Source organism: Panthera onca, chromosome B1, assembly GCF_046562875.1.
Source record: "Panthera onca isolate mPanOnc1 chromosome B1, mPanOnc1 haplotype 2, whole genome shotgun sequence".
NCBI lineage: Eukaryota > Metazoa > Chordata > Mammalia > Carnivora > Felidae > Panthera > Panthera onca.
The window spans coordinates 130,329,236-130,354,705 of NC_138342.1; the positions used below are offsets into that span (position 1 = coordinate 130,329,236).

General features: G+C 38.4%; 1 protein-coding gene and 2 pseudogenes across 8 annotated transcripts in view; 2 read left to right on the forward strand and 1 right to left on the reverse strand.

Annotated features, from left to right (window-relative positions):
• ARFIP1 (ARF interacting protein 1) overlaps positions 1-25,470 on the forward strand; it is a 128,310-nt gene that overhangs the window by 27,256 nt on the left and 75,584 nt on the right. For all 8 annotated transcript variants that reach the window (XM_060653989.3, XM_060653993.3, XM_078445685.2 and 5 more), the window contains one exon: positions 21,747-21,848. In XM_060653989.3, coding sequence (XP_060509972.1) covers positions 21,747-21,848 — 102 coding nt within the window. The remainder of the gene's footprint in view (positions 1-21,746; positions 21,849-25,470) is intronic.
• LOC132692821 (rho GDP-dissociation inhibitor 1 pseudogene) lies at positions 14,213-14,855 on the reverse strand (annotated as a pseudogene).
• Positions 15,335-16,897, forward strand: LOC132692820 (large ribosomal subunit protein eL39-like; annotated as a pseudogene).

Sequence of the window (25,470 nt, forward strand, 5' to 3'; positions counted from 1 at the left end):
GTCTGAAGGCTATGTCCTTGGAGGAGCCTCTGTAGCATAAAAGGCAAGTGGAACCCACATTCCAAGGACAGAGAAGAGGGTGAGGAGCCTCCAACAGCCTGGGTCCAGTTCATGGGTCAGCTGGCTGTCATCATGTCTGTTCAGTGACCTTCTCCAGCAGTCTTCCTCACTCTTAAAAATCCAAGCAGAGGGGCGCCTGGGTGGCTCAGTCGGTTGAGCGTCCGACTTCGGCTCGGGTCATGAACTCGTGGTCTGTGGGTTCGAGCCCCGCATCGGGCTCTGTGCTGACAGCTCAGAGCCTGGGGCCTGCTTATGATTCTGTGTCTCCCTCTCTCTCTGCCTCTCTCTCTCTCTCTCAAAAATAAATAAACATTAAAAAAAAAAAAATCCAAGCAGAGTTGTTGATTTTTCAGTCTGTTCAGCTTTTTACTTGTTAGGATGGCGTGGTGATTTCCAAGCTCCTTACACGCAGAAATAGAAACTGGAAGTCCCACCTTCAAGGTCATGTCTTAGTACTCCTATCCTATCTCCGCCCACAAGGTGACCACTGTTCTGCCTATAATCATCATAACTTACTGGTTATTTGAATTTATTTTTATTTGAATTTAATCATGCATGTAGTGTATACTCTTTAGGTCTGTCTTCATTTGTTCAACATTATGTCTGTGAGCTATTTTTCTGTTTTTTATAGTAGTAGTTCTATTTCATTGCTGTATAGTATTCATTGCTGTATAGTATTCCATTGTATGCCTATATTATTATCTGTTTTACTGTTGATGGGCAGCTTGTTTCCAGGTTTTAGCTCTTCTGAATAAAGGTGCTATGAATATTCTTTCAGCTATTTTTTGATGAACATATGCACTTTTATTTCTTGGTTATATTTCCTGGGAGTGGAATTGCTGAGTCATAGGATAGGCATATGTTTAACTCTAATAGCACTGCCAAATAGTTTTCCAAAGTGATTTTACTGATTTTTACTTGCACGAACAATGTAGAAGAGTCTGGTTGCCCCACATACTTGCCAACACTTGATTTTGTCAGTCTTTCTAATTTTGGCCATTTCAACAGGTATACAATAGTGTAATTTTAATCTGCATGATAAGTAGAACTGAAGGATTTGTAGATCTATCCCATTACTAAAGTTTTTTTGCATATATGTTTGTTTAGAGTCTAGAGCATGATCAAATCAGTGAGGTTTTTTATGGCAAGTGATTTTTTTTTTTTTTTTTTTTTTTAAATTTTATTTAAGTAATCTCGGCTCAAACTCACAACCCCAAGATCAAGAGTTGCATGATCCTCCAACTAAGCCAGCCAGGTGGCCTGGCCAGTACTTTTTAAAAATATGTTTAAAAGCTCACCAGGTGATTCTAATGTGTGCCATAAAAAAATAAATAAATAAAATAAAACTTACTGGCTATTCATATGGGACTTACTGGGACCCATCATTAAATCATTGATATATGGTGGTATTTCAATTGTTTTCTTTTTTTCTTTTAATCCAACATAGTTAACACACAGTGTTATGTTTGTGTACAATATAATGATTCAACAATCCATGTATCACCCAGAGCTCATCACAAGTACATTCCTTAATCCCCATCACCTATTTCACCCATCCCCCCACCTGTCTCCGTCTGGTAACCATCAGTTTTCTATAGTTGAGAGCCTGTTACTTGGTTTGTCTTTTTTTTTTTTTTCTTTTGCTCATTTGTTTTGTTTCTTACATTACACATTTGAGTGAAATCATGTAGTAGTTGCCTTTCTGTGGCTGATTTATTTTGCTTAGGATCATACTTTCTAGATCTATTCATGTTGTTATAAATCTCAATTTCATTCTTTTTTATTGCATCCATTGTATGTATATATACCACATCTTTATCCATTCATCTATCATTAGACATTTGGGCTGCTTCCATAATTTGGCTATTGCAAATAATGCTGCTATAAGCATAGGGGTGCATGTATCCCTTTGAATTAGTATTCTCATATTTTGGGGGTCAACACCCTGTAGTGCGATTACTGAATCGTAGGGTAGTTCTATTTTTAACTTTTTGAGGAACCTCCATACTGTTTTCCACAGTGGCTGCACCAGTTTGCATTTCTGTCAGTTGCACATGAGGGTTTCTTTTTCTTCATATCCTTACCAACACTTGTTTCTTGTGTTTTGGTTTTAGCCATTCTGACATGTGTCAGGTGGTATCTCATTGTAGTTTTGATTTGATTTGTACTTCCCTGATGATGAGTGATTTTGAGCATCAGTTCATCTGTCTGGTGGCTCTCTGGACATCTTTGGAGAAGTCTCTGTTCATGTCTTCTGCCCATTTTTTAATCGGATTATTTGTTTTTTGGGGTGTTGATTTGTGTAAGTTTTTATGTATTTTGGATACTAATCCTTTATTGGATATGTCATTTGCACATATCTTCTCCCATTCTGTAGGTTGCCTTTTAGTTTCATTGATTATTTCCTTCACTGTGCAGAAGCTTTTTATTTTGATGTAGTCCCAGTAGTTTATTCTTACTTTTATTTCCCTTGTCTCCAGAGACATATCTAGAACAGTGTTGCTACAGCCTATGTCAGAGACATCATGCTCTCTTCTAGGATTTTTATGGTTTAAGGTCTCACATTTAGGTCTTAATCTATTTTTTTTTTTAATTTTTTTAAAAATGTTTATTTATTTTTGAGAGACAGAGACAGAACGTGAGCGGGGGAGGAGCAGAGAGGGAGAGAGAGACACAGAACCTGAAGCAGGCTCCAGGCTCTGAGCTGTCAGCACAGAGCCCGCCGCGGGGCTCAAACCCACAAACCACAAGATCATGACCTGAGCTGAGGTCAGACGCTTAACCGACTGAGCCACCCAGGCACCCTTGATGGTCTCTTAATTCCGAACTCATTCTTTGCTCATCTACCCTCCATGTTTCAGATATTTCGTATCATATTTTACATTGCTTTATCTTGTGCTTCTCTTGACTGATTTTTTTACAGATATGCTTAATTTCCTTTTTCTTTTGTGCTTTCTGTTTTTCTTACTCTTTCTTACTTATGGGTTTTGTTTTTCGCTCAGAGTCCTCTATAACGTTTCCTATAGGGCTGGTTTAGTGGTCATGAATTCTTTTAACTTTTGTCTGTCTGGGAAACTCTTTATTTCTCCTTCTATTCTGAATGATAGCCTTGCTGGATAAAGGATTCTTGGCTGCAGATTTTTCCCTTAGCACTTTGAATACATCATGCCATTTCCTCCTAGCCTGAAAAGTTTCTGCTGAAAAATTAGTTGATAGCCTTATGGGGTTTTTTTTGTACATACGTAGCTATCTTCTTTTCTTTTGCAACCTTAAAAAATTTTTATCACTATTTTTTGCTATTTTAATTACTATATCCACTTGGTGTGGACCTCCTTTGGTTGAATTTGTCGGGCGAGCTCTGTGCCTCCTGAATATGGATATCTGTTTCCCTCCCCATATTCAGGAAGTTTTCAGCTGTCACTTCTTCAAATACATTTTCTGCCTCCCTTTCTCTCCCTTCCCTTCTGGGATCTGTATAATGCAAATATTAGTACACTTGATGGAGTCACTGAGTTGTCTAAGTCTGTTGTCATTATTCAGTGTTGTTTGTCTCTCACCTGTTCACCTTGATTGCTTTCCATTACTCTGTTATCCAGGTCACTGATAATATTTCTCTGCGTCTTGTAGCCTGCTTATTCCATCTAGTATATTTTTAATTTCACTTATTGAGTTCTTCATCTCTGATGTGTTAGTTTTTATTTCTTTGTCAAGGGTCTCTGATGTCCTCTACCCTTTTCTAAAGTCCAGTGAGTATCTTTATGATCATTACTTTAAATTCCGTATCAGGTATATTACTCATTTCTGTTTCACTTAGATCTCCTGCTGTAATTTTGTCCTGTTCTTTCATTTGGGACGTATTTCTCTTTCTCCTCACTTTGTCTACCTCTCTACGTCTGTTTCTCTGTGTTAGAAAATCAGCTACCTCTTCTGCTCTTGAGAGTAGGGGCTTTACGAAGAGGTTCTGAGGTGCCCTGGAGTGCAGTGTCCCCTGTTCACCAGAACCTGGCATTTAAGTGTCTCTGAGTCACTTTTCCTTTCAGTTCAGATATTTGCGCTGACTCTCTGCCTGTTGAGGGCTGTGCTTGCTGTCTGTGATGTTAGTAAGACCCAGGCAGGCTAGCTCTGGGGGACCTGGCCACAGAAGGGCTCAGGGGGCAGGGCCACAGCATTAGCAAAAATTGTGCTTAGTGCAGGATCAAGGCCATCAGGCTTGGAATGGATGAGTCTCTGGAGAACTTGTGGAGACATACTGCTAGCAGGTTAGGTAGCAGGTATCCGTGCAGCATCCCTTCCTGGAGGTGGCTCTGTTTATGCTGGTGGCAGAGGAGGAAAATGGCACCTGCTAGCTCTTTTGTTCCTAGAGAAGTTCCCCCAACACACTCCCTTCCAGCTTGCCCAGCTGACTTTTAAAGCTCTAGCCTTCCAAGTGCTGCTGGCTGTCCAAACTCACAGAATTAAGCCCCTCTGGTTTTCAAGGCAAGATGTTACAGGAATTCATTTTCCCCTTACAGGCTCCCTGGCGTTTTTCCCCTCTCTGTGGCAGCAGCTCCCTCCCTCCTGTGGGCAGCTCCAGACCCGTTTCTGCCTTTCTTAACCTCTCCAATGTGGCTTTTCTACATGTAGTTGTGGAGTTTGTTCTGCCAGTCTTCAGATCAGTCTCCGGTTTATTTACTAGGATGTGAGTGATATCTAGTTGTAAATGTGGGACAGGATGATCCTAGAGTCCTCTTATTCCACCAATTTCCCAAGCCTTTCTCGTCTGTGGGGTATTTTTAAAAAAATCTCCCTAGTTAGTTCTAAGATGCAGAGAAGGTTGAGAATCATTGGCATAATATGAATGAAACATTCCGTGCTTCTCAGGGCTTTGCTGTATACTCTTTAGAAATGAAACACCAACAATAAAACCTTTATTAGGTACTTCTATGTTAATTTATCTCCAATTTGACCCACTGAAGGGGTTTAAGAAACTAGTACTGAGCTTGCACTTTTTTGGTCATAGAATATATTAACTCTCCAGGTCAGTTCTAGCCTCCTTGTTTTGGTTTTGCGTTTCTCTTCATGTTACAAGGCTAATTCTGCTTTTCAGGTGCATTCTAGCACATAATGGATCAAGACAATCACTTACTATAAAATAAATGCACTTTGGGGTGCCTGGGTGGCTCAGTTAGTTAAGCATCTGACTCAGTTTCGGTTCAGGTCATGATCTCAAGGTTTGTGAGATCAAGCCCTACATCTGGCTCTGGACTGACAGTGTGGAGCCTGCTTGGTATTCTTTCTCTCTCTCTTTCTTTGTTCCTCCTCCACTAGAACACTTACTGTCTCTCTCAAAATAAAAAAATAGACTTAAAAAAATAATAGATGCACTTTTACTGTTAGTATGTACAGCACTATCACAATCACATGTAGTATTAAATGCTCAGCTTTGATCGTCTGCTTAAATAGGAGTATGAATTTAGAATGTATTTGGAATTACCAAGGAAGGAAAGAAAAGGAGCATGACTTTGTTGTTGCTGTATCAAATAAAAAGGGAATAAAATGTGTTCACCTTTTTGTTCATGAATATAGTAATAAACCTAACCTCCTGTAGATACGTAGTTCTTCTGCATGAGGATGATTTTTGATCGTCTCCAAAGAAATAGAATCGTAATTGGGGGTGTGATATCCATATATTGGATTTAAATTTTTTTTTTAATTTATATCTCCGCATTCTTTCTTTTTTTTTTTTAACAATTTATTGTCAAGTTAGCTAACATATAGTATATACAGTGTGCTCCTGCTTCCTGGATAGATTCCTGTGATTCATCGCTTACATAAAACACCCAGTGCTCATCCCAACAGGTGCACTCCTTAATGCCCACCTCCCAGTTTCCACCTCTCCCCTTCCCCCTCTCCCCCCCACTCCCCTGCCCCTGTCAACCCTCAGTTTGTTCTGTGTATTTAAGAGTCTCTTATGGTTTGCCTCCTTTGTTTGAAACTATTTTTTCCCCTTCCCTTTCCCCATGGTCTTCTGTTAAGTTTCTCAAATTCCACGTATCAGCATTGTTTCTAAAGATTGAACTATATAATGTGTGTCCATACTTATTTTCTGACTTGGAAATAATTTGGTGCTGGCTGGAGCAGATTTGTACTGACGTGTAAGAGCTGTTTGTTAAATTTCCAAGAATTTTGTAAGCCAGCTGTTAAATACAGACATTATATAAAAATTAAGATTTATAAACTTAAAATATATATATTAAAAACAGTAAATACTTAAAACTTGTCAGTTCCTAAATATTTTACTATTATCTGTACTCTTGAGGTTATTTGTGTCTGTGGTATTTCTCTGGTAGAAATACTATATAATGATGTGTTACTGCACATCTCGTTCCATCTCTGTAATCAGTGAGGTCATGTTGGAAGCTTGAAATTGGCCATAGTGAGAGCATTGACACCCTGAAAATTAATGCAGAGAAGCCTCAATAAAATGGAGGTAGAGGCCAGAAAGGGGAGCTCTCATGCCCTACCACTCATCATCAATTGTAGACCCCAACAGGGAGAGAGTACCTTTCTGATAAGAACAACCTATACTTCACTACCCCAGCGGAACAAGAAAAGATTTTTCTTGTTGCCCAGCAATAGCCCAGCCAATGAGAGACTGTCACAACTCATCCAATGAAAAGCCACTAAGACCCCCAGTTTATTTCAGTAGACTTTTTGTTTATAACAGCCCCTCCTAACTCCCCCCCCACCTTTTTTCAATAAAAGAATGTTCCTCTTCTTTTTTCTCTGGACTTGCCCATATTTTAGCTATGGTTTTGCTTGTAGCTTACATGTCCTGAATTGCAGTTCTCTACTATTCCTGAATAAATTCATTTTGCTGGTAAAGTAACTGGATCTTTTATTTTTAAGGTAGCATCATGGAAATGGGCAAACATCACAAATTAGGGCTTTTAAAAAATTATTTTTAATTTGGAGAACTGGTTATTAAACATTCACAAAGCACAGTATTAGAAGCATCTTTCTTTTATTCAGTTAATGCCTACTGTGGGGTAGGTACTCTTTATCAGTTGTTTGAATATATCTTTCCTTAAGTATTATTTAAGATGTATATATTTTCTTAATTTTATACCTGAGAAATATAAGAATAACAAAGATCACAAAACAACTATGTTGTAGATATGGTATTTTAACTTAAGTCTCTCATTTCAAAGTCCTTACCTTTCTCATTATATCATGCTGTTTTTCTGATGCTTTGGAATATGTTTTTAAAGAGGTAACATTTGAGCTGAGCCTTAAATTATGGGCAGGATTTTACTAGATTTGAAGATGAAAGAACATTTTAAACATTGGAAACCATTTGAGCAAATGTTTGCAGATTTCATTCCAGAAATGGCAGGTAGATTTATTGGTAGAGGCTCTTTAGAAGGGTAAAAGTTAAGAGCAATAAAGCCTGAAAAGTTGATTGGACCCTATTGTGGAGGACCTTGTCTTAGTCCATTCTGGCTGCTATAACAGAACAGACTAGGTGGCTTTTAAACCATGGAGATTTATTTTTCACAATTCTGGAGATTGGAAGTTCAAGATCAGGTGCCAGCAAAGTTGGGTTCTGGTGAAAGCCCTCTTCTAGGGAGCTCTCTTGGGCCTCTAAGAACACTAATTCCATCCATCCTTTCAAAGGACCTTCTAAAGGACTCACCTCCTAATATCACATTGGGTAATAGGATTTTAACATGTGAATTTGGGGAGTGGTGGATACAAATACTCAAGACCTTCGCAAACCTTAAATGACATGGATCTTAGAAGAGGCTCTAACTTTATTTCTAAAGGACATAATCCTCAAAGCCTTTTGTATAATTATTTTGAGTGTTTAATTTAAATTCAAATTCAAGTTTAATTTAAATTTAAATTCAAATTCAGTTTCAGTTTAAAGCATGAGTGAAGTACCGTGAATGGATTTTGTCCTGGAAGATGGCATGGAGTTTTTGGTGTTGAGCCCCTGCCAATTTATGTATTGGCTATTAATTTTCACTTCTATAATTAATGTTTTGTAAATGATGTTTCTAAAAGTAGGTCATTCTTTGTGGGTAAGTGAATAGATAATAGCTGGAATATTTATATTTTTTTTTGGCAAATGACTATTCCTATTAACCTCATTTATGGCATAAAGTGGTATTAGTTTATCATACTTTTCATTTTCAGAACATTTGTTATAAACTAAAACAACACATGGTTTAACTGCTATAATTTTATCTGCTGCGTCTGTATCATTAACTGTTTGTCCCTCCTCCCCCATCTCTTTTGCAGTGTTCTTTGCCTTTTAATGTTCCATTGGATGCTCCTCTTCAGTTTCTCTTGTCACTCTTATCAATTCATGCCATCTACATCTACATCCCTGGATTGATAACTCCCAGATTTATGTCTTCATTCTGAGACTCTAGACCTGATTTTGAAATTTCTAATGTACTAGTGGACTTGGATACCCCACAAACATCTTAAATTCAGAACATCTACAACAGAACTCATTTTCTGACCTTCCCAAAGGCAAATAAACCTCCACTTTTCCCACGTTGTTGAGTGACATGGTGGTCTTTTGAACTGTCCAAACCACAAATTGGGTATGGGTCAGGAGGAGGCATAGGTCATCCTAGATGTTTCTTCCTTTCTTATTTTCAGCAATCTCATCACTCTGTAAGTCTCTTCTGACTTTTAAATAACTCTCGAATCTACTTTTTTCCATTCCCATAACCTTAATTTAGATCATTATTATTTCTTAGAACTGTGAAATAGTGTCTTAAATAGTTTTCTGTGTGCAGTCTTTCCTACTTTCCCTTCAGTCTAACCTCCCACTAGATCAACAATAATTGATCAGGCTCTCCTGCTACTTTTTCCTTATCCCTTTCAAGATGAAGTCCAAGCTGTCTGGCATTATGAAGCCCATCATGATAGGCTGCTGCATACTTTTCTAGCCTCCTTATTATTATTACTTTAAAAACTTCTAATTTTGGTGTGCCTGGGTGGCTCAGTCTTCTAGTGTCTGATTCTTAATTTTGACTCAGGTCATGATCTCATCATCTCGTGATCTCATGGCTCTTGTAAGGTCGAGCCCCATGTCAGACTTCATACTATCAGTGTAGATTCTCTCTTCTCTCTTTCTGCCCCTCTCCAACTCACGTGCACACATGCACTATCAATCTGTCTCTCAAACTAAATAAGTAAACACTAAAAAAATTCTAATTTTGATAAGATTTCATACTGAAAACTTAAACTCTTTACCCAGATTCACTAACTATTGTTTTGTCCCATTTACTGTAACATTTTTTCTCTTGGTATACACAACTTCTTTTTTGAACCATTTGAGAGTGATTTGCAGACGTCATGTGCCTTTCTTCCTAAGAACAACTTTCTCTTATATAACCTCAGTATATTTATCAAAATTAGAAAATGTAATTAAAAAATAGATACTGTGTTATTGTTTAATCCACAGTTGTTCTGATAACATGCTCTACAGCTGTTTTTTCCCTTGTTTGTGAACCAATCCATATCGTACATCATACTTAGCTGTCATTTAAGACTCTTCTTATGTGCAACATTCATCTATTTTTGTTTCTTATGAGCTTAAGCTTTTTAAATGTAGAGGACAGTTTTTGTACTATTTCCTTGATTTTTTAAAAAATTTTTTTAATGTTTATTTTTGAGAGAGAAAGTGACCATGAGTGGGGGAGGGGCAGAGAGAAAGAGGGAGACAGAAGATCTGAAGCAGGCTCTGTGCTGACCGTGCAAAGTGCAGAGTGGGGCTTGAACCCACAAATTGTGAGATCATGACCTGAGCCGAAGTCCTATGCTCAACCGACTGAGCGACCCAGGCGCCCCCTCCTTGATTTTTGATGTTTATTATTATTTCCTTCCTACTGCTTGCTTTGAATTTAATTCGCTCCTTTTTTTTATTTTCTTAAGGTGCAACCTTAGATCATTGGTTTAAGATCTTCTATTCAAATGTAAGCATGTAAAGCTACAATTGCTCTCTAAGCATTGATTTAGGAGCATCACACGAACATTGTTGTTTTTCTTATGATTTCAGTTCAACATATTTTCTTTCATAATTTCTTCTTTGTCCCATTAATTACTTAGATGTGTTATTTAATTTCCAAATTTTGGCGAGGGGGCAGTTCATGGATATCTTATTATGATTGATTGTAAATTAATTCCCCTCTGTTCCGAGTACATACTCCGTGTGGTTTTAGTATTTTAAAATTTAATTTATTGAGGCTTGTTTATGCCCCCAAATATGATCTGTTTTGCTAAACATGTCATGTTCATGTAAAAATAATGTATATCCTGCCATTACTGAGTCTACTATTCTATAAATAGTAGACAAGGTGGCTGATAGTGTTCAGATCTTCTGTGTCTATGCAAATTTTCTTTGTCTAGTTCTTTTAATTGCTATGAGAGTAGTGGTAAAATCTCTAATTGTGATTATGGACTTGTATGTTTCTCCCTTTAATTCTGTCAGTGTTTGTTTCATTTATTTTGAAGCTCTGTTATTGGGACCAACATACGCATTTCTGATTGTTATATATCCCTGATGAACTGATCCTTTTATCATTATGAGATGTCCCTCTTAGCTCTGGCAATGAAGAGAAGGCTTTCTTCATATCTGTTTTAGTCAGGTATTAATAAAGCTGCATTGACTTTGTAGGTCACCATCGTCTCTTGCTTAGATTATTCTGTTAGCCTCCTGATTGTTCTCTTTGCTTCTGCCTTTGCTCGCTTTTGGTTTAATTCAACACAGCAGGAAAAGCGTGATCCTTTTAAAACACAAGTCAGATCATTTCATTCTTACGTTCAGAACCCTAAAGTGGCTTCTTATTTCACTGAAAATAAAATCCAAAGTTCTTATGATGGTCTCTAAAGCCACACATGTTCTTGCCACTGGCTGCCTCTTGACATTTCCTGCTCTTCTTCCCTTGCCCTCCCTCAAGCCACACGGCCTTCTTGTCTTTGCTTGAAAAGCTGAGCTGCTTCTCACTGTCTCGTCTTTGTATTTACTACTCCCTCTGTCTGGAATGCTTTACTCCGAAATATTTGTATGGCTTACTTCCTCACTTTATTCAGGTCTTAACAAAAATATTAAAACTTCTGAAATTTTCCCTGATATATGTGCACATATACATGCCCATTAGCACTTAAAACTGTATGACATGTATATTTATTTGTTTTTTCCCCTAACTAGAATGTAAGGTTTATGAGGGTGGAGAGTCTTGTCTGTTTTATTCACCATTTCTGTCCTGTGTCCCGTGTCCTGTTTGAAATTGTACCTGCACATTAGAGAGCTCAATAAGTTAGCTGAACCCGTGAGTATATGAATGAGTAATCACCATTCTAACCAATTTGCTTTACTTGCAATTTCTAGACTATACCAGCTTCTTTTCCACTATGCTCCTATTATTCCATCTATTTAGAATCTTTTCTTTACTCTGTTACCCCACAAGATCCAGCTTAGATACCACTTCTGATTCCCTCTTGGTGTTCACCACATTGTTAAGTGCTTCCTTCTGGTGTTCACCACATTGTATTATAATTATTTCCTAAATACACAAAATACTTTAAATTTCTGTACGCCCAAGACCTTATTTCTATTTTTATTTTATTCCTTGCACATTGCCTAGAAGATAGTAAATACTTGTTGAATCACCAGCTGTTTCTAGGAGGAAGAGGAGTAAGAACTTTCTTACAGCTTGAAAAAGTGATGACTATTTAGATAGCTAGATCTTAGTCATGAAGATTGGATTAGAAACCAAAGAACCTAGTGTCTCTTATTTGCAAGACGCAGACCCTTAACTCCAGCAGCCACAAATAATCCAGCTGTATTGTAAGAATGTAGTAGTAGTGAGGAAAATAGGAATCTCAAAAGAATCCAAGATGACGAGAACATTCAGGATGCCAGTGGAAAAAGGAATGTCTTTTCAAGAGATGGTGCTGGGAAAACTAGATTATCCACATGCAAAAGAATGAAGTTGGACACTTATACACAGAGTAGCTCAAAATGGATCAAAGATCTAAATGTAAGACCTAAAACCATATAACTCTTAAAAAGAAAACCTTCATGACATTGGATTTGGCAAATATTTCCTGAATATGGTAGCAGAAGCACTGGAAACAAAAGTAAAAATAGACAAATTGACTACATCAAAACTGGAAATTTCTATGCATCAAAGGATACAATGAACAGAGTGGAAAGGCAGCCTATGGAGTGGGAGAAAATATTGGCAAACCATATATCTGATGTGGTTAATAACAGAATATAGAAAGAACTCCAACAATAAAAACACACCCCAATTAAAAAACTGAGCAAAGGACTTAAATAGACATTTCTCCAAACATGATATGCACATGGCCAACAAGCATCTGAAAAGGTGCTTGATAGCACTAATCAGAGAAATGTAAGTCAAAACCACAATGAGGTGTTGCCTCTTAGTTATTAGGATAGTTACAACCAAAAAACTAGTAAATAGTGCTGGTGAATATATGAAGTAATTGGAACTTTTGTGTACTGTTGGCGGGAATATAAAATGACACAACTATTACGGAAAACAGTATGCTGTTTCTTCCAGAATTTAAACATAGAATTACCATATGATCTAGTAATCCCACTTCTGGGTATATTTCCAAAAGAATTGAAAACAGAACCTTGAAGAGATACCTACATACCCGTGTTTATAGACTCATTATTCACAATAGCCAAGAAGTAGAAGCAACCTAAGCGTCCATTGTTGAATGAATGGATAAATAAAATGTGGTGTATACATACAATGGGATATTCATCTTTAAAAAGGAAAAATTCTGGTGCATGTTACAATCTAGATGAATCTTGACATTGTGCTAAGTGAAATAGGCCAGTCACAAAGTCAAATACTATATGATTTCATTGATATGAGGTATCCAGAGTAGTCACATTCACAGAAACAGAAAGTAGGATGATACTTGCCAAGGGCTTGGGGAGAGGGGAATGGAGAGTTATTGTTTAATGTGTGTAGAGTTTCAGTTTTGTAAGATGAAGAAGTTCTGGAGATTGGTTGTACAACAGTGTAAATACATTTAATAGTACTGAACTATACACTTAGAAATGGTTAAGATGGTAAATTTTATGGTATGTGTTTTTATCACAATTCTATCTATCTATGTGTCTATTTATATATGTATGTATGTATTTATTTATTTTCCTTTGGGGGAGTTTATTTCCCGGTTAGAAAAGGAGCAGGGTCAGGTTCTTGGGCATTCTAGGCTCAGGCCTGACAGGGGAGGTAAGGGGAGGGGGAGGCACAGGGGTGGGCTCCCACTGTGTCCACTTGGTCCCACAGTTGTCCTGGCTGGATCCGGAGAGGGCATGTCAGGGACGGTGGCACCAAGCCTGGGGGCAGAGGTGGCAGGCCAGGGGGCCCAGAGGATGCCACATATGGAGACACTGACAGGCCAGGCACACGACTCCAGGCTGGCAGGCCCAGGTGGGATAAGTAAGGCTCAGCCACTGACCTTGTCCAGAGGGGGGCTGTCTCCTGGGACCATGGGCTCCGGCACTGCCCGCTGGGACAGAGAAAGCAGGGGCGTCAGGACACCTGGCCTCCTAGGTTAGAATGGAGACTACTTCAGTTATGGCAGTTTGGCTTTCCCCAAGCCCCTGGAGCCGTCCCCACAGCCCTGGCTCAGGGAGGGGGCTGGCTAATCCCCGGCAGGCAGGAGAGCAACAGCAGCACGTCCCACACACCTCCCCAGGGCCTCAGGAATTGCCAATGGGGCTGGGATGGGGGAGATCATGTGCTCATGCAGACGTAGGAGATTAGAGGTTAGTGACGGCGCCCACAGCACATGTTCTACATGTTAAGGCATCATGGTTAGATGGTTACTAACAGTGTTGGATTAATTGACTGGACACAGGTGAAAGCTGGAAGGTGGCTGGCCCCCAGGAAGCCTCCAGTTATGCACCCCACCCCATTCCCACCCTGGAAGAAGAGAAAGAACAGGATTCAGGGCAACTGCAAAGGCCCACAAGGATCTGAGCACCCCATGAGATTCCCTTGGAAAAGCCGGGACCTCAGATCAGGCTAGGACAGGTAGGAGAACCTGAAGAGGTATGGAAGGGAAGGTGGACACCTGGGCTGGAGGCTCCCTCTCTCCTCTACCCCCCAGCACAGGCAGAAGCAGCAAGGCGAGACCGCCAAGGAGACTTCCATTCCTTTTTGATGGTAAGGTTCCACTCCCAAGACAGGTGGTCAGTCTTATCGTCGTCTGTGAAGCAAGACTTGATGTTGTAGCTGTCATGAGCCAGCATACCCTTGGGCGCCTCCTCCATGGAGGTCAGAAGCTCATACTCCTCTGCCTGGGGACCATAGCTTTCCATCAGTTACCAGGTGGTCGATGTTGTCAATCTTGACGCATTTCCTGTACGTGTGCTGGATGTATTTCATGCCGGACACAGTCTCCCAGTTCACATCTGGTATTCCATCCCCTCCTTCGGCACAAAGGACTGCTTCTTGAAGCTCTCCAGATCACTTATCAGGTCCAGCTCCAGAAGACCCAGGGCTGTACTGCACACCAGGATCAGGCGGGTCACAGCAACACTGGGGATTTGGGGGTCAGCAGACACAGCTACGTGGCCCAACAGGGCCTCCTTGTACTTGCGCAGACTCTCGTCATCCTTGTCCAGCTCCTGGATCTCCTTGCCCTTCTGGGTGGGGGGGCTTATGGTTGACCACGTGTTCATCCTCATTTTCAGCCGCAGTCTGTGCTAGCCACTGAGCTATGGGTTCCTGCTCAGCCATGCTCACACCTAGCTGACTCGGACACTGGAGGCTTGACCACGCTGCTCTCATGCTCCCTCCTGCACAGAATCCACCACAATTTTAAAAAAAGAATCTAAGAACAGAGATTTTCATAAGGTCATACTTCAGAAAGGAAGAACTGGACACAGATAACATTGTCAATAAACTTTGACAAGCTTGATTAACACTTGTGAGCTAGAGTTTGGGAATGTTTAAGCTGTGACCTGTCATCTGCATAATTCTCCTCTTTGCTTTTCTTTTCCACTCATTTGTCTTCCAATACCCGCATTGACTAATTCTCTCAGCATCCCTTATTTACCCTTCAGAAAGAGTCTGATTAGCTCAGGACATTTCTCTTTCCTCTATTGGGCAATACTTTTCTAACCGGCCCTTCTCTTAGCTTGTGACCTGTGGATCAGCCAGCCTGTGTCAGGGGCTCTTCTTTGTTTCAATTACTGGGCACCCCTTAATTAGGGACTATGAAAGAAACAGTTTCTCTTAGTAGAGACCAGTGAATTTCTGTAAATTTATGCATAAAGTAGCCAGATATCCCCTAAACAAGACATTTCAAGTTCTTTTAAAATAGATACTTTTTTCGGGCACCTGGGTGGCTCAATCTGTGAAGCAAGTCTGACTTCAGCTTAGGTCATGATCTTGCAGTTTGTGAGTTCCAGCTCTGCATTGGGCTGTCTGCTGTCAGCACGGATCCCACTTCAGATCCTCTGTTCCCCTTTCTCTCTGCCCTGCGCCCTGCTCACACTCTCTGTCTGTCTCTCTCAAAAATAAATAAAATACTTAAAAAAAAAAAAAATAGAATAGGTACTACCTTAGTAATAAGGAGCTTTCTCCTTTTCTCCACCATCATGGTGCAGCTGACCGTTCCTCACCAGGTCTTCTCACAAGACTTTCAGGAACAGGCAATTCCTTGCCAAGAAATAAAAGCAGAATTGTGCCATCCGCCTGTGGATTCAGATGAAAACTGGTAATAAAATCAGGTACAACTCCAAACGGTGGCATTGGAGAAGAACCAAGCTGGGTCTATATATATAAGGGATCGCACGTGAGATGGTACACATATTTATGCTGCCTGAAGGTCATGTGTTCTGTCCCATCCTTCTGTAAACCTCCCTACTACCTGAACAGCAGATGTTTTATCAGGGAAATGATTTTTCTCTGTTACTATGCTTCTATACCATAGGTTGGTTCAGTTATAAATATGTGAGACCTTTCGATTGAAAAAAAAATAGAATAGTAATAAGGAGGATATAGTGGATGCTGTGGTGCGTAGCCCGTTTACTCCCTTTGGAACTAAAGCCCTCATTCCAAGAGTATTGCTTGCTGAGGGCTCATAGCTGAGTCTTCCCAGGAATTGCCTCTGCCAATGGCAGTTGCCTTGTCCATGGTTATACCCCTAGAGGATAGCCTGCACCTAATGATCACTGGTAGAGATGTGGGGGTACAAGGGCCTGGCCGCCTTGCCTTAATTTGGACAACTGTAAAGAGCCATCTCAGCTTCAGCGCTCCCTATGGTATTGGCCAACACATATAATGTTACAATAACATTGCTATTTTATCCAGTCTTACTGGCCTCTACTGAAGTACTTTACTGAAGATCTCTCCAGTACTTGTCTGAATGCAAACTTCTCTTTCACATCTATTTCAGAGACTCTTTCCCTTGGAATCCCCTCTAAAGTGGAGGAGTTTTGTTTTCCCTTTTTAAACTTTTGGAATCTTCTCTAATTTATTTTTCCCTTTACTTGCAAGCCTTAAGTAAGATTTAGTTTTACTGATTCCTCACTTGTTTGAAATCTGTGATAAGATGAGCTCTGAAATAAGACTTTTTAAAAAAAATCAGTATTTGGGGGGGCGGCACCTAGGTGGCACAGTCAGTTGAGCCTCTCTTGATTTGGGCTCAGGTCATGATGCCAGGGTCATGGGATTGAGCCCCATATTGGGCTCCGTGCAGAGCATGGATCCTGCTTGGGATTTTGTCTCTATCTCTAAAATAGAATAATTAAAAATAAATTTAAAAATCAGTAGTTTTTATAATATATTTAGGAATGCAAGGAAATAAGTTTTTTGGTAAATGTTTTAACGTTTAATTAAATGATTAATGTTTAAATGTGTAAGGATTTTGCATTATTTTGAAAGTTCTTTTTTCATTGGCCTAACCAAATAGTATTTCAGTTTGACATTTTAGTCTTTCATTATAACTGTCTCAAAATAATTAAAGTGCACTAATTTTGAAATATTGATAATTAACTTTTTTTTCTATTCCACACGTTTCCCCCTGGTTTGTTTTACTACAGTGATATCCACAAGAAGTAACAAATGTGTTATTCTGTACTCCTTGGGTAGGACAAAGGAGAGAGTGGATGTGGAGCACAAATGCATAATGATTATTTTAACACCTTCCCAACTACAAATCTGACTTTTGGTGTAACTCATGGCACTCCTTGCCGTTCAATAAACATTTATTGAGAACCTTTTGCTTGCCAAATCCTGGGCTAATCTCTGAGCACACAGATATGGCTAAGAGTGTCTCCATCCTCAAGGACCTTACTTTATTCACTCAGATCTTTGTTCTTTTGCCCTAGGAATACAAACAGGGATACAAGGATGTAGAGATAGTCCATTTTTGTGCCAGATAGTATAAACATTATTAGGTATAAGATTTATCGTGATAAAATGGTTTGTATAACGAGTAGAATGTAACATAAATGAGGATCTACGGGAGGCAGAACATTTCTGGAGCTGCCAAGAAATAGAGATTTGGCCTAGAATGACCCTAGGATTTATGTTATCCGTAACTATTCCGGTAGGTTTGGTATTAGAGGGTCCTAAAGAAAGAGGGGCACACGCTTACTGTTCTAGGTATTTATTAAAGAGTCTAGTTGGGCTCCCAAACTAAATCAGTGGTGCTTTTTCCCAGAGCAGTGACTACCTTATTTGTTTTTTATATTCTCTAGAATTTAGTAAGAATGCCTTACACATAACAAGCCTTCACTAAATGTTGGGTAAATTTGTCTACACCAGTGTTTTTCAAAGTGTGGCTTGGAGGCCCTAGAGGTCCCCAGGAATATTCCAGGGAGTCTACAAGGTAAAACTTTGAAACGTTACTGAGAAGACATTTGAATTGTTTGCATTTTTCGTTGTTGTGTCGTTTGCACTGATGGTGCACGAGAACAGGTAAATAAAACTGCTGGTGTCTTAGCAGGAATCAAGGTGGTTGTCCCAAGCTGTAGGAGTAGTCATATTCTAGACCATTATGTACTTGCATTTAAAAAAAATTACCAGGGCACCTAGGTGGCTCAGTCAGTTAAGCGTCTGACTTCGGCGCAGGTCATGATCTCACGGCTTGTGAGTTCGAGCCCCATGTTGGGCTCTGTGCTGACAGCTCAGAGCCTGGAGCGTCTTCAGATTCTGTGTTTCTCTCTGTGTCTCTCTGCCCCTCCCCTACTGACACTCTGTCTCTCAAAAATAAATAAACATTAAAAAAAATTTTTTTTTAAATTACCAGCTTCACTTAAGAATGTCTTTAGTGAAGCAGTAAAAGTTTTCAATCTTATTAAGCCTTTTTAACATTCTGTGGGACAAAATGGGAAGTATGTATAAAGCACTCTTGCTGCATGACAAGGGTAGCTGAACTAACTGCAGAAGCAAACTGTGGCTCTATTCAGACTTGGTTATTTAGGAGACATACTTTTGGAAAACCTGTTACTGTAAGTAAAATAATTGACATTATTTTTTGCCAGCGGTCAAATTCAAGTTTTCCAGCAAAAATTAGAATTTTGGAAAATTTGAATCCAAAGACTGTTTTTGATAAAAATCAGATATAAAAGTAAGACTTTTTATTATATAAGGAACTGTGTCAATATTTGGATGATATGTGTAAGTCATCAAACCAATGGTTTCTAAATGACCAATGCATGATGTTACCAAATCATGCATATGTGAAAGACACATTCAAAGTACAGGGTAGACCGATGGATTTTAATGCTATAGATTATGAAAGATGTTCATCATTATGGTATCATGCTTTTATATTCCACATTGTAGTTAACTTTTAAGACAAGACCACTTGCTGGGGCGCCTGGGTGGCTCAGTCGGTTAAGCATCTGACCTTGGCTCAGGTCATGATCTCACGGCTTGTGGATTGGAGCTCCGCATTGGGCTCTGTGCTGATAGCTCGGAGCCTGGAGCCTACTTTGGATTCTGTGTCTCCCTCTGTCTCTGCCCCTCCCCTGCTCTCACTTTGTCTCTCTTTTTCTCTCCCTCTCTCTCAAAATAAATAAACATAATAATAAAAATCTTTTTTTAAAAATTGACCCTTGTCAAGTTTTGATATAGTATCAAAAAAGTATATCCACAATTATTTGAAAAGACAGTAGCCACATAAGCCATGTTTTCTTCATATACTTCTACCAAAACAACATATTGCAACAGATTGAATGTGGGAATAGATAGAAGAGTCCAGCTGTCTTCTCATAAAGGCAGAAGAATTCAGAAATTTGCAAAACCATGTAGCAGTGCTACTGTTCTAAGTTTTTGTTGCTTTGAGTATAACTATTTTCATATTAAGAATTTATGTTAACATGTGTATATAATTATTACTTTTTTTTTTTTTTTTTTTTTTTTTTAGAGAGAGAGAAAGAGTGCAAGCTGGGGAGAAGGGTAGAGGGAGAGAAAGAGAGGGAGAGAGAATTCTAAGCAGGCTCCGTCTTAGCACAGAGCCTAATGCAGGGCTCAGTCTCACAACGCCAGGATCATGACCTGAGCTGAAATCAGGATTTGGATGCTCAACCAACTGAGCCATCCAGGCACCCCTGTATTATTACTTTAAAATGGATTAATAATTAGCTTTTTTAATTTACAGCATTACTTTCTAATACAGTAAACATTGATAGATATAACCCATATAAATAAAAGCTTTTGGGGATACTTAATGATTTTTAAGAATGTAAATGGGTCTAGGGGTGCCTGGGTGGTTCAGTCAGTTGAGCATCCGACTTTGGCTCAGGTCATGATCTCATGTATTAAGGGTTCAAGCTCCTTAAGTCAGAGGCTGTGCTGACAGCTCAGAGCCTGGAGCCTGCTTCAGATTCCGTCTCCCTTTCTCTCTCTCTCTCTCTCTCTCTCTCTCTCTGCCCCTCCCCTGCTTGCTCTCTCTCTCTCTCTCTCTCTCTCAAAAATAAACATTAAAATAAAAAGAAGAAGAATGTAAAGGTGTCTTGAGCCCAAAAAGTTTGAGAATTGCTGATCTGTATAGTGTTATCAATAGATTCGTTTAAGACCTACCTTATATATTTGACAGTATCTTCTGTCTCACATACTTAATGATATACACACTATATGAAAAGTATTGTTGGGTGTCATTCAGTATTTTAATTAGGCCTTTTTATATTTCATGGAAGTAGAGACTAGACCACAAACCAATTTGCATTCATACTTGCTTTTAGTAGTATAACTTACCTAATTATAAAAGTTCAGTGCAATTTTTTTTTTTTAAGTTTTCTGGCCTTGGTGTGCCTGGGTGGCTCAGTCAGTTAGGCGTCTGACTCTTGATCTCGGATCAGGTCTTGATCTTGGGGTCGTGAGTTCAAGCCCTGTGTTGGGCTCTGCGCTGGGTGTGAAGCCTACTTAAAAAAAAAATAAAAGTGTTTTTTTTTTTTTCTTAAATAAAGTTTTCTGGTCTTGAACCTTTCCTTAACCCCTTAAAAATTAGTAATGCACGAGCTAGATATGACAACACTCTCTTAGTTATTTTAATCTTAAAAACAATTCTTTCAGAGAAAATCCAAGAACCTCTTATGCTCTTGGCAGTAAGATTCAGTTCTGTAAATTAAACACACACACACATTTTAGTTATTTGGTTTGGTTTTGGTAATTCTGTGCAGTGCAGAATCAGGGGTAGCAGGATTCAGGTCTGAGTGTTAGAACATACAGTGTTAGGTATCAATTGTGTACCTAACATGTATTTTATTCTAGTGGGCACTGTTGTTATAAGTGTGAGTGTATGTGCATGTAATGCTTTTAAAGCCATTACTGGTTTAAAAGGGAAGGGAGGCAAGGAGAAGAGAGGGATGAGGGATACCTGTTCTCTGTGAAAAGTGGAATCAATGGTTTAGTTTTTACTCTGAAGTTTTTAAAGTGAGGGAAACTAGATAATTTTTAAGATCCTTTACAGGTATAAAATTCTCATTTTATCTTGTAGCCACGCATGTTTCTTAAATCACATAGGATTGGAGCAAAAAAAGTTTTTATTAACCAGAATTGACTTTCTGTTACCGATTAACTATATTAAGTTCCGAAAGAAATTTATATTTTATAGAAAATGTGCTTATAAAATTAAGGAATGTATTTTTAAACATTATTTGACTGTTAGAACAGTAAAGCCAGAATGTAAAATTTTAATTCTCCTAGTATACAGATTTACACATTTTTGTTGTATCAGGGCAACTCTTTAAACAAAAGCTGCCTGAGAAGCCCATTATGTACAACAGGAAAAGTAGAGCTGCTGTAGTTGAATTAATAATGAAGTGTGGCTTTCTGTGATATTTTTTTCAGTTGTAACTGGTAGCCTTATCATAATACTATTTATGAGGCAATTTATTATTGCCCCCTGGGATCTGCAAGTAACTTGTTCTTAAATAAGAAATTTAAGTTGACTCCAGTTTTAAAAGCCGGATACATTTTTATGATATTAATATCATATTTATTATGTGTTCGGTAGGTTGTAATTATTTTTTTTAATGCTATAATGATGGCTTTTAAGTGCTATAAACATTAACAATCTTTTGAATATTTGCCTCTTATGATTTGGTGCTATTTACAGCTGTTTCTTGTTTTGTTTTGTTTTGTTTTGTTTTGTTTTGTTTTGTTTTGTTGTAGGAGTCTAGCATGGCTCAAGAATCTCCCAAAAATTCAGCAGCAGAAATTCCAGTGACTAGTAATGGAGAAGTTGATGATTCTCATGAACATGGCTTTAATAGGGTAAGAATATTTTCCTTTCTCTTGATACAGAGGACCACGATAAGCCTATCAGCTGAAAGTAATAGAATTTAATTTAGGAATATTTTCTTAGATTGGCTGAAGTGTTAGGAACCTAATGTTACCACGTAGGGATGACTAGGTGGGTTATGTTCGTGATTTGTCAAGGTTAAGCTGCTAGCCAGTAAACATTCATGCTTTGATGTTATCATCAGTAGTTCTGTTATATGACTGGAACAAAGTATATCTGATAATTTTGGTATATGACTTTATGAAATTATTTAATATTTGTGATAAGAAAAAATACTAACTATAGGTTATCCTTTCAAAAATTGGCAGTAATCTCTTTTCTGTGTGTCTTTAGTACATATTTCCTAAGTAGGCTTCTCCTGACTTTGCCATTTACTTTCTAAAGTGGCATACTTGACTTGGTGGACAATGAAAGATGCAGTGCTTTCAATGCTGATCTGCCTCTCATTTGAAATTGAAATTTAATGCATTTTAATGGAAACACCATGGGTTTGAAGATAACTTGGGTGCACATTTTAGCTATGTCATTTGTAGCAGTGTAACCTTGGGCAGGTGTTTAATCTCTTCTAGTTTTTGTTTTATGATCTCTATAAATGAGAATCTTACTTTCATGGGGATATTGATATTAAATGAGATAAAATAAATAATATGCCTAGGATAGTCCTAGAAATGGTAGTGATGGTTATTATTTCTGGATATATTTACAATAAATACCCCTTTTTATTACATTTGATACGTGTACAACCTTAAAAATATAATGTTCATATTTTTGAAAAAGGAATAGTTGAAAGAAATGAATTATTTTATAGGTTTTTTTAATTTAATTTTTTAAAATAAATTTCTTTAATGTTTATTTATTTTTGAGAGAGAGAGAGAGACTGAGCATGAGCCGGGAGAGAGACAGAGAGAGAGGGAGACAACAGAATCTGAAGCAGGCTCTGGGCTCTGAGCTGTCAGCACAGAGCCTGATGTGGGGCTCGAACCCCCGGACTGCAAGATCATGACCTGAGCCAAAGTCACACACAACCTACCGAGCCACCCAGGCGCCCCAAATTATTTTATAGTTTAAATAGGACTCTTTTTCATATGCTGAAGAATAAAATCCTTTATTTTAACATAATTTGACATTTTGGGTCAGGTAAATTCCTTGTTGTAGAGGATTGGCCTCTGCATGTAGGATGGTTAGCGGCATCCCTGGCCTCTTCCTCCTGTTGTGACAAGCAAAAATGTCTCCAGACATTGCCAAATGACCCCTGGTGTGAGGAGAAACTCACCTCTGGTTGAGAACCACTGTTTTAGATTGTTTTAATTGATTTTAGTAAATTCCACTGAATTTCACTTATTTTTGCCTTCACAGTTTTTTGGAAGGAATCAATGTGTCTTCAAACTTGAGGGTTATTTTAATTGTGAGTGCTTTAATTTGGTGTCTATGTACCTGTGGCCTTAAAATAGAGGAACTCACAGAATAGAGACTCTTTAAATTCTGGGCACACAAAGGAAATCTTCACTTCAGGTTTTAGTCTTTCTTGTGTTGGAAAGTACTAAGACACACCTGCATAATAAGCTAATCATGTTACCATCATTAGACTCTAGCAATTACTTTATAAACTTCCGTTAATTCAAATAACTCATTATACCAAGATTTTAGTTAATGATTGCTTCACTTTATTTTTGGTAACAGTCCTTTTGCAAACTTATTCTGCAGATAGTTACCAAATATCTGCTGTGTATCGAGTATCTGCTGTGTATCACACTGTGGATATGGTAGTGAATAAAAATGACAAAAATACTGCCATCAGGGAGTTGATATTCTAATAGACAGTCTAATGACTTTAGTCCAAGAAAATGCAGTACATACAAATGCTGCATTGTTTTGGATATTCACCTGCCACCTTAAGCCTGTTTCTTTTTCTTTTCTGTTGGTTTTGTTCTCTTTTGAGCTACCACTTACGCACAGTAAAACACAGATGTTAAGTATACAGCTCAGTGGAAGCACCACACACATCAAGATGTAGAACATTTCCAGGACTTTAACTGGCTCCGTCTTGCCCCCTTCAAGGCAGTACACTGCCCTGTCTCCCAGAATAATCACTGCTACTCTGACTTTAGCATCACAGATTGCTTTGGACTATTCCTGAACTACAAATAAATGGAATCTTACAGTATGTACTCTTTTTTGACTGGCTTCACTCAGTGTTATTCCTGTGAAGTTTATTCAGTACTGTTGTTTGTGGCAGTATTTCATTCTTTTTCACTGTGCTGTAGTTTTTCATTCTGTTAATATGTCACAATTTTGTATATCCATTCTTCAGTTGATGGATACCTAGGTTTCCAGTCTGTGGCTATTATGAATAAAGCTGTCGTGACCATTCTGGTGCAAGTCTTTTGGTGTACGTAATCACCTATTTCTATTGGGTATATACCCTAGTGTGGAATTGCTAGATACATGATGTTTGGCTTTGGTAGATATTGTCAACTAATTTTCCAAAGTGGTTCCAGCAGCAGGTAAGAGTTCTAGTTATTACACATTCTTACCAATTCTTAGTATTGCCATGCCTTTTAATTTTAGCGATTCTGGTGGAAGCATAATATTCATCTCTCTAATGACTAATGATGTTAAGCGTATTTTCATATTCTTATTGATCGTTTGGATATTATCTTGCATGAAGTCCTTTTTCAAGCCTTTTGCCCATTTTTCTATTGGGCGTGTGCCTTTTTCTAATTTTTTTACAGGAGTTCTTTATTCTGGATATAAGTCATTTGTTTGGATATGTGTATTTCACATATTTTGTTCTAGTCAGTAGCTTGCTTTTGTACTCTATTAATGGTATCTTTTGATGAACAAAAGTTGCTAATTTTAATGAAGTCAAATTTATCTGTGTCATTTTAGTGATTTTTGTGACCCTTTTGAGAAATCTTGGCCTATCCCAGTATCATGAAGATACTGTTTTCTTCTAAAAGTCTTTTTTTAAGTTTATTTATTTATTTTGAGAGAGAGAGGGTGCAAGTGGGGGAGAAACAAAGAGAGAAAGAGAGAAAGAATCCCAAGCAGGCTCTTAGCTGTCAGTACGGAACCTGACGCAGGGCTCAAACTCACAAACCGTGAGACCATGACCTTAGCTGAGATCAAGAGTCAGATGCTTAACCAACTGAGCCACCCAGACGCTCCTGAAAGTTTTTTTGTTTTGCTTCTCACACTTAGCTCTGTGATTCATCTTGAATTAAATTTTTGTGTAGTGTGATGCAGGTGCCAAGGTTCATTTTTTTTTTCCTCATATGAATATCTTATTGCTATTCACTGTTTATTGAAAAGACTGTCCTTTCTCCACTGGGAGCTTTTGCTGTCAATCAGGTGGTCATATATGTGTGGGACTGTCTCTGAACTCTGTTTTATTTCTTTGTCTTTTTGTCTATCTTTACAATAATACCACACTATGTTACTTAATTACTACACTAATTAAGTCTGGAACAAATATTATCTTTAACCTTAACACCTGGTGGGTAATTCCTCCAGCTCTGTTCTTTTTTCTGGGTTGCCTTGTACTTAAACTTATTCATGACTCTTTACTTAACCTTATTTGCCTTTGAGTAGCAC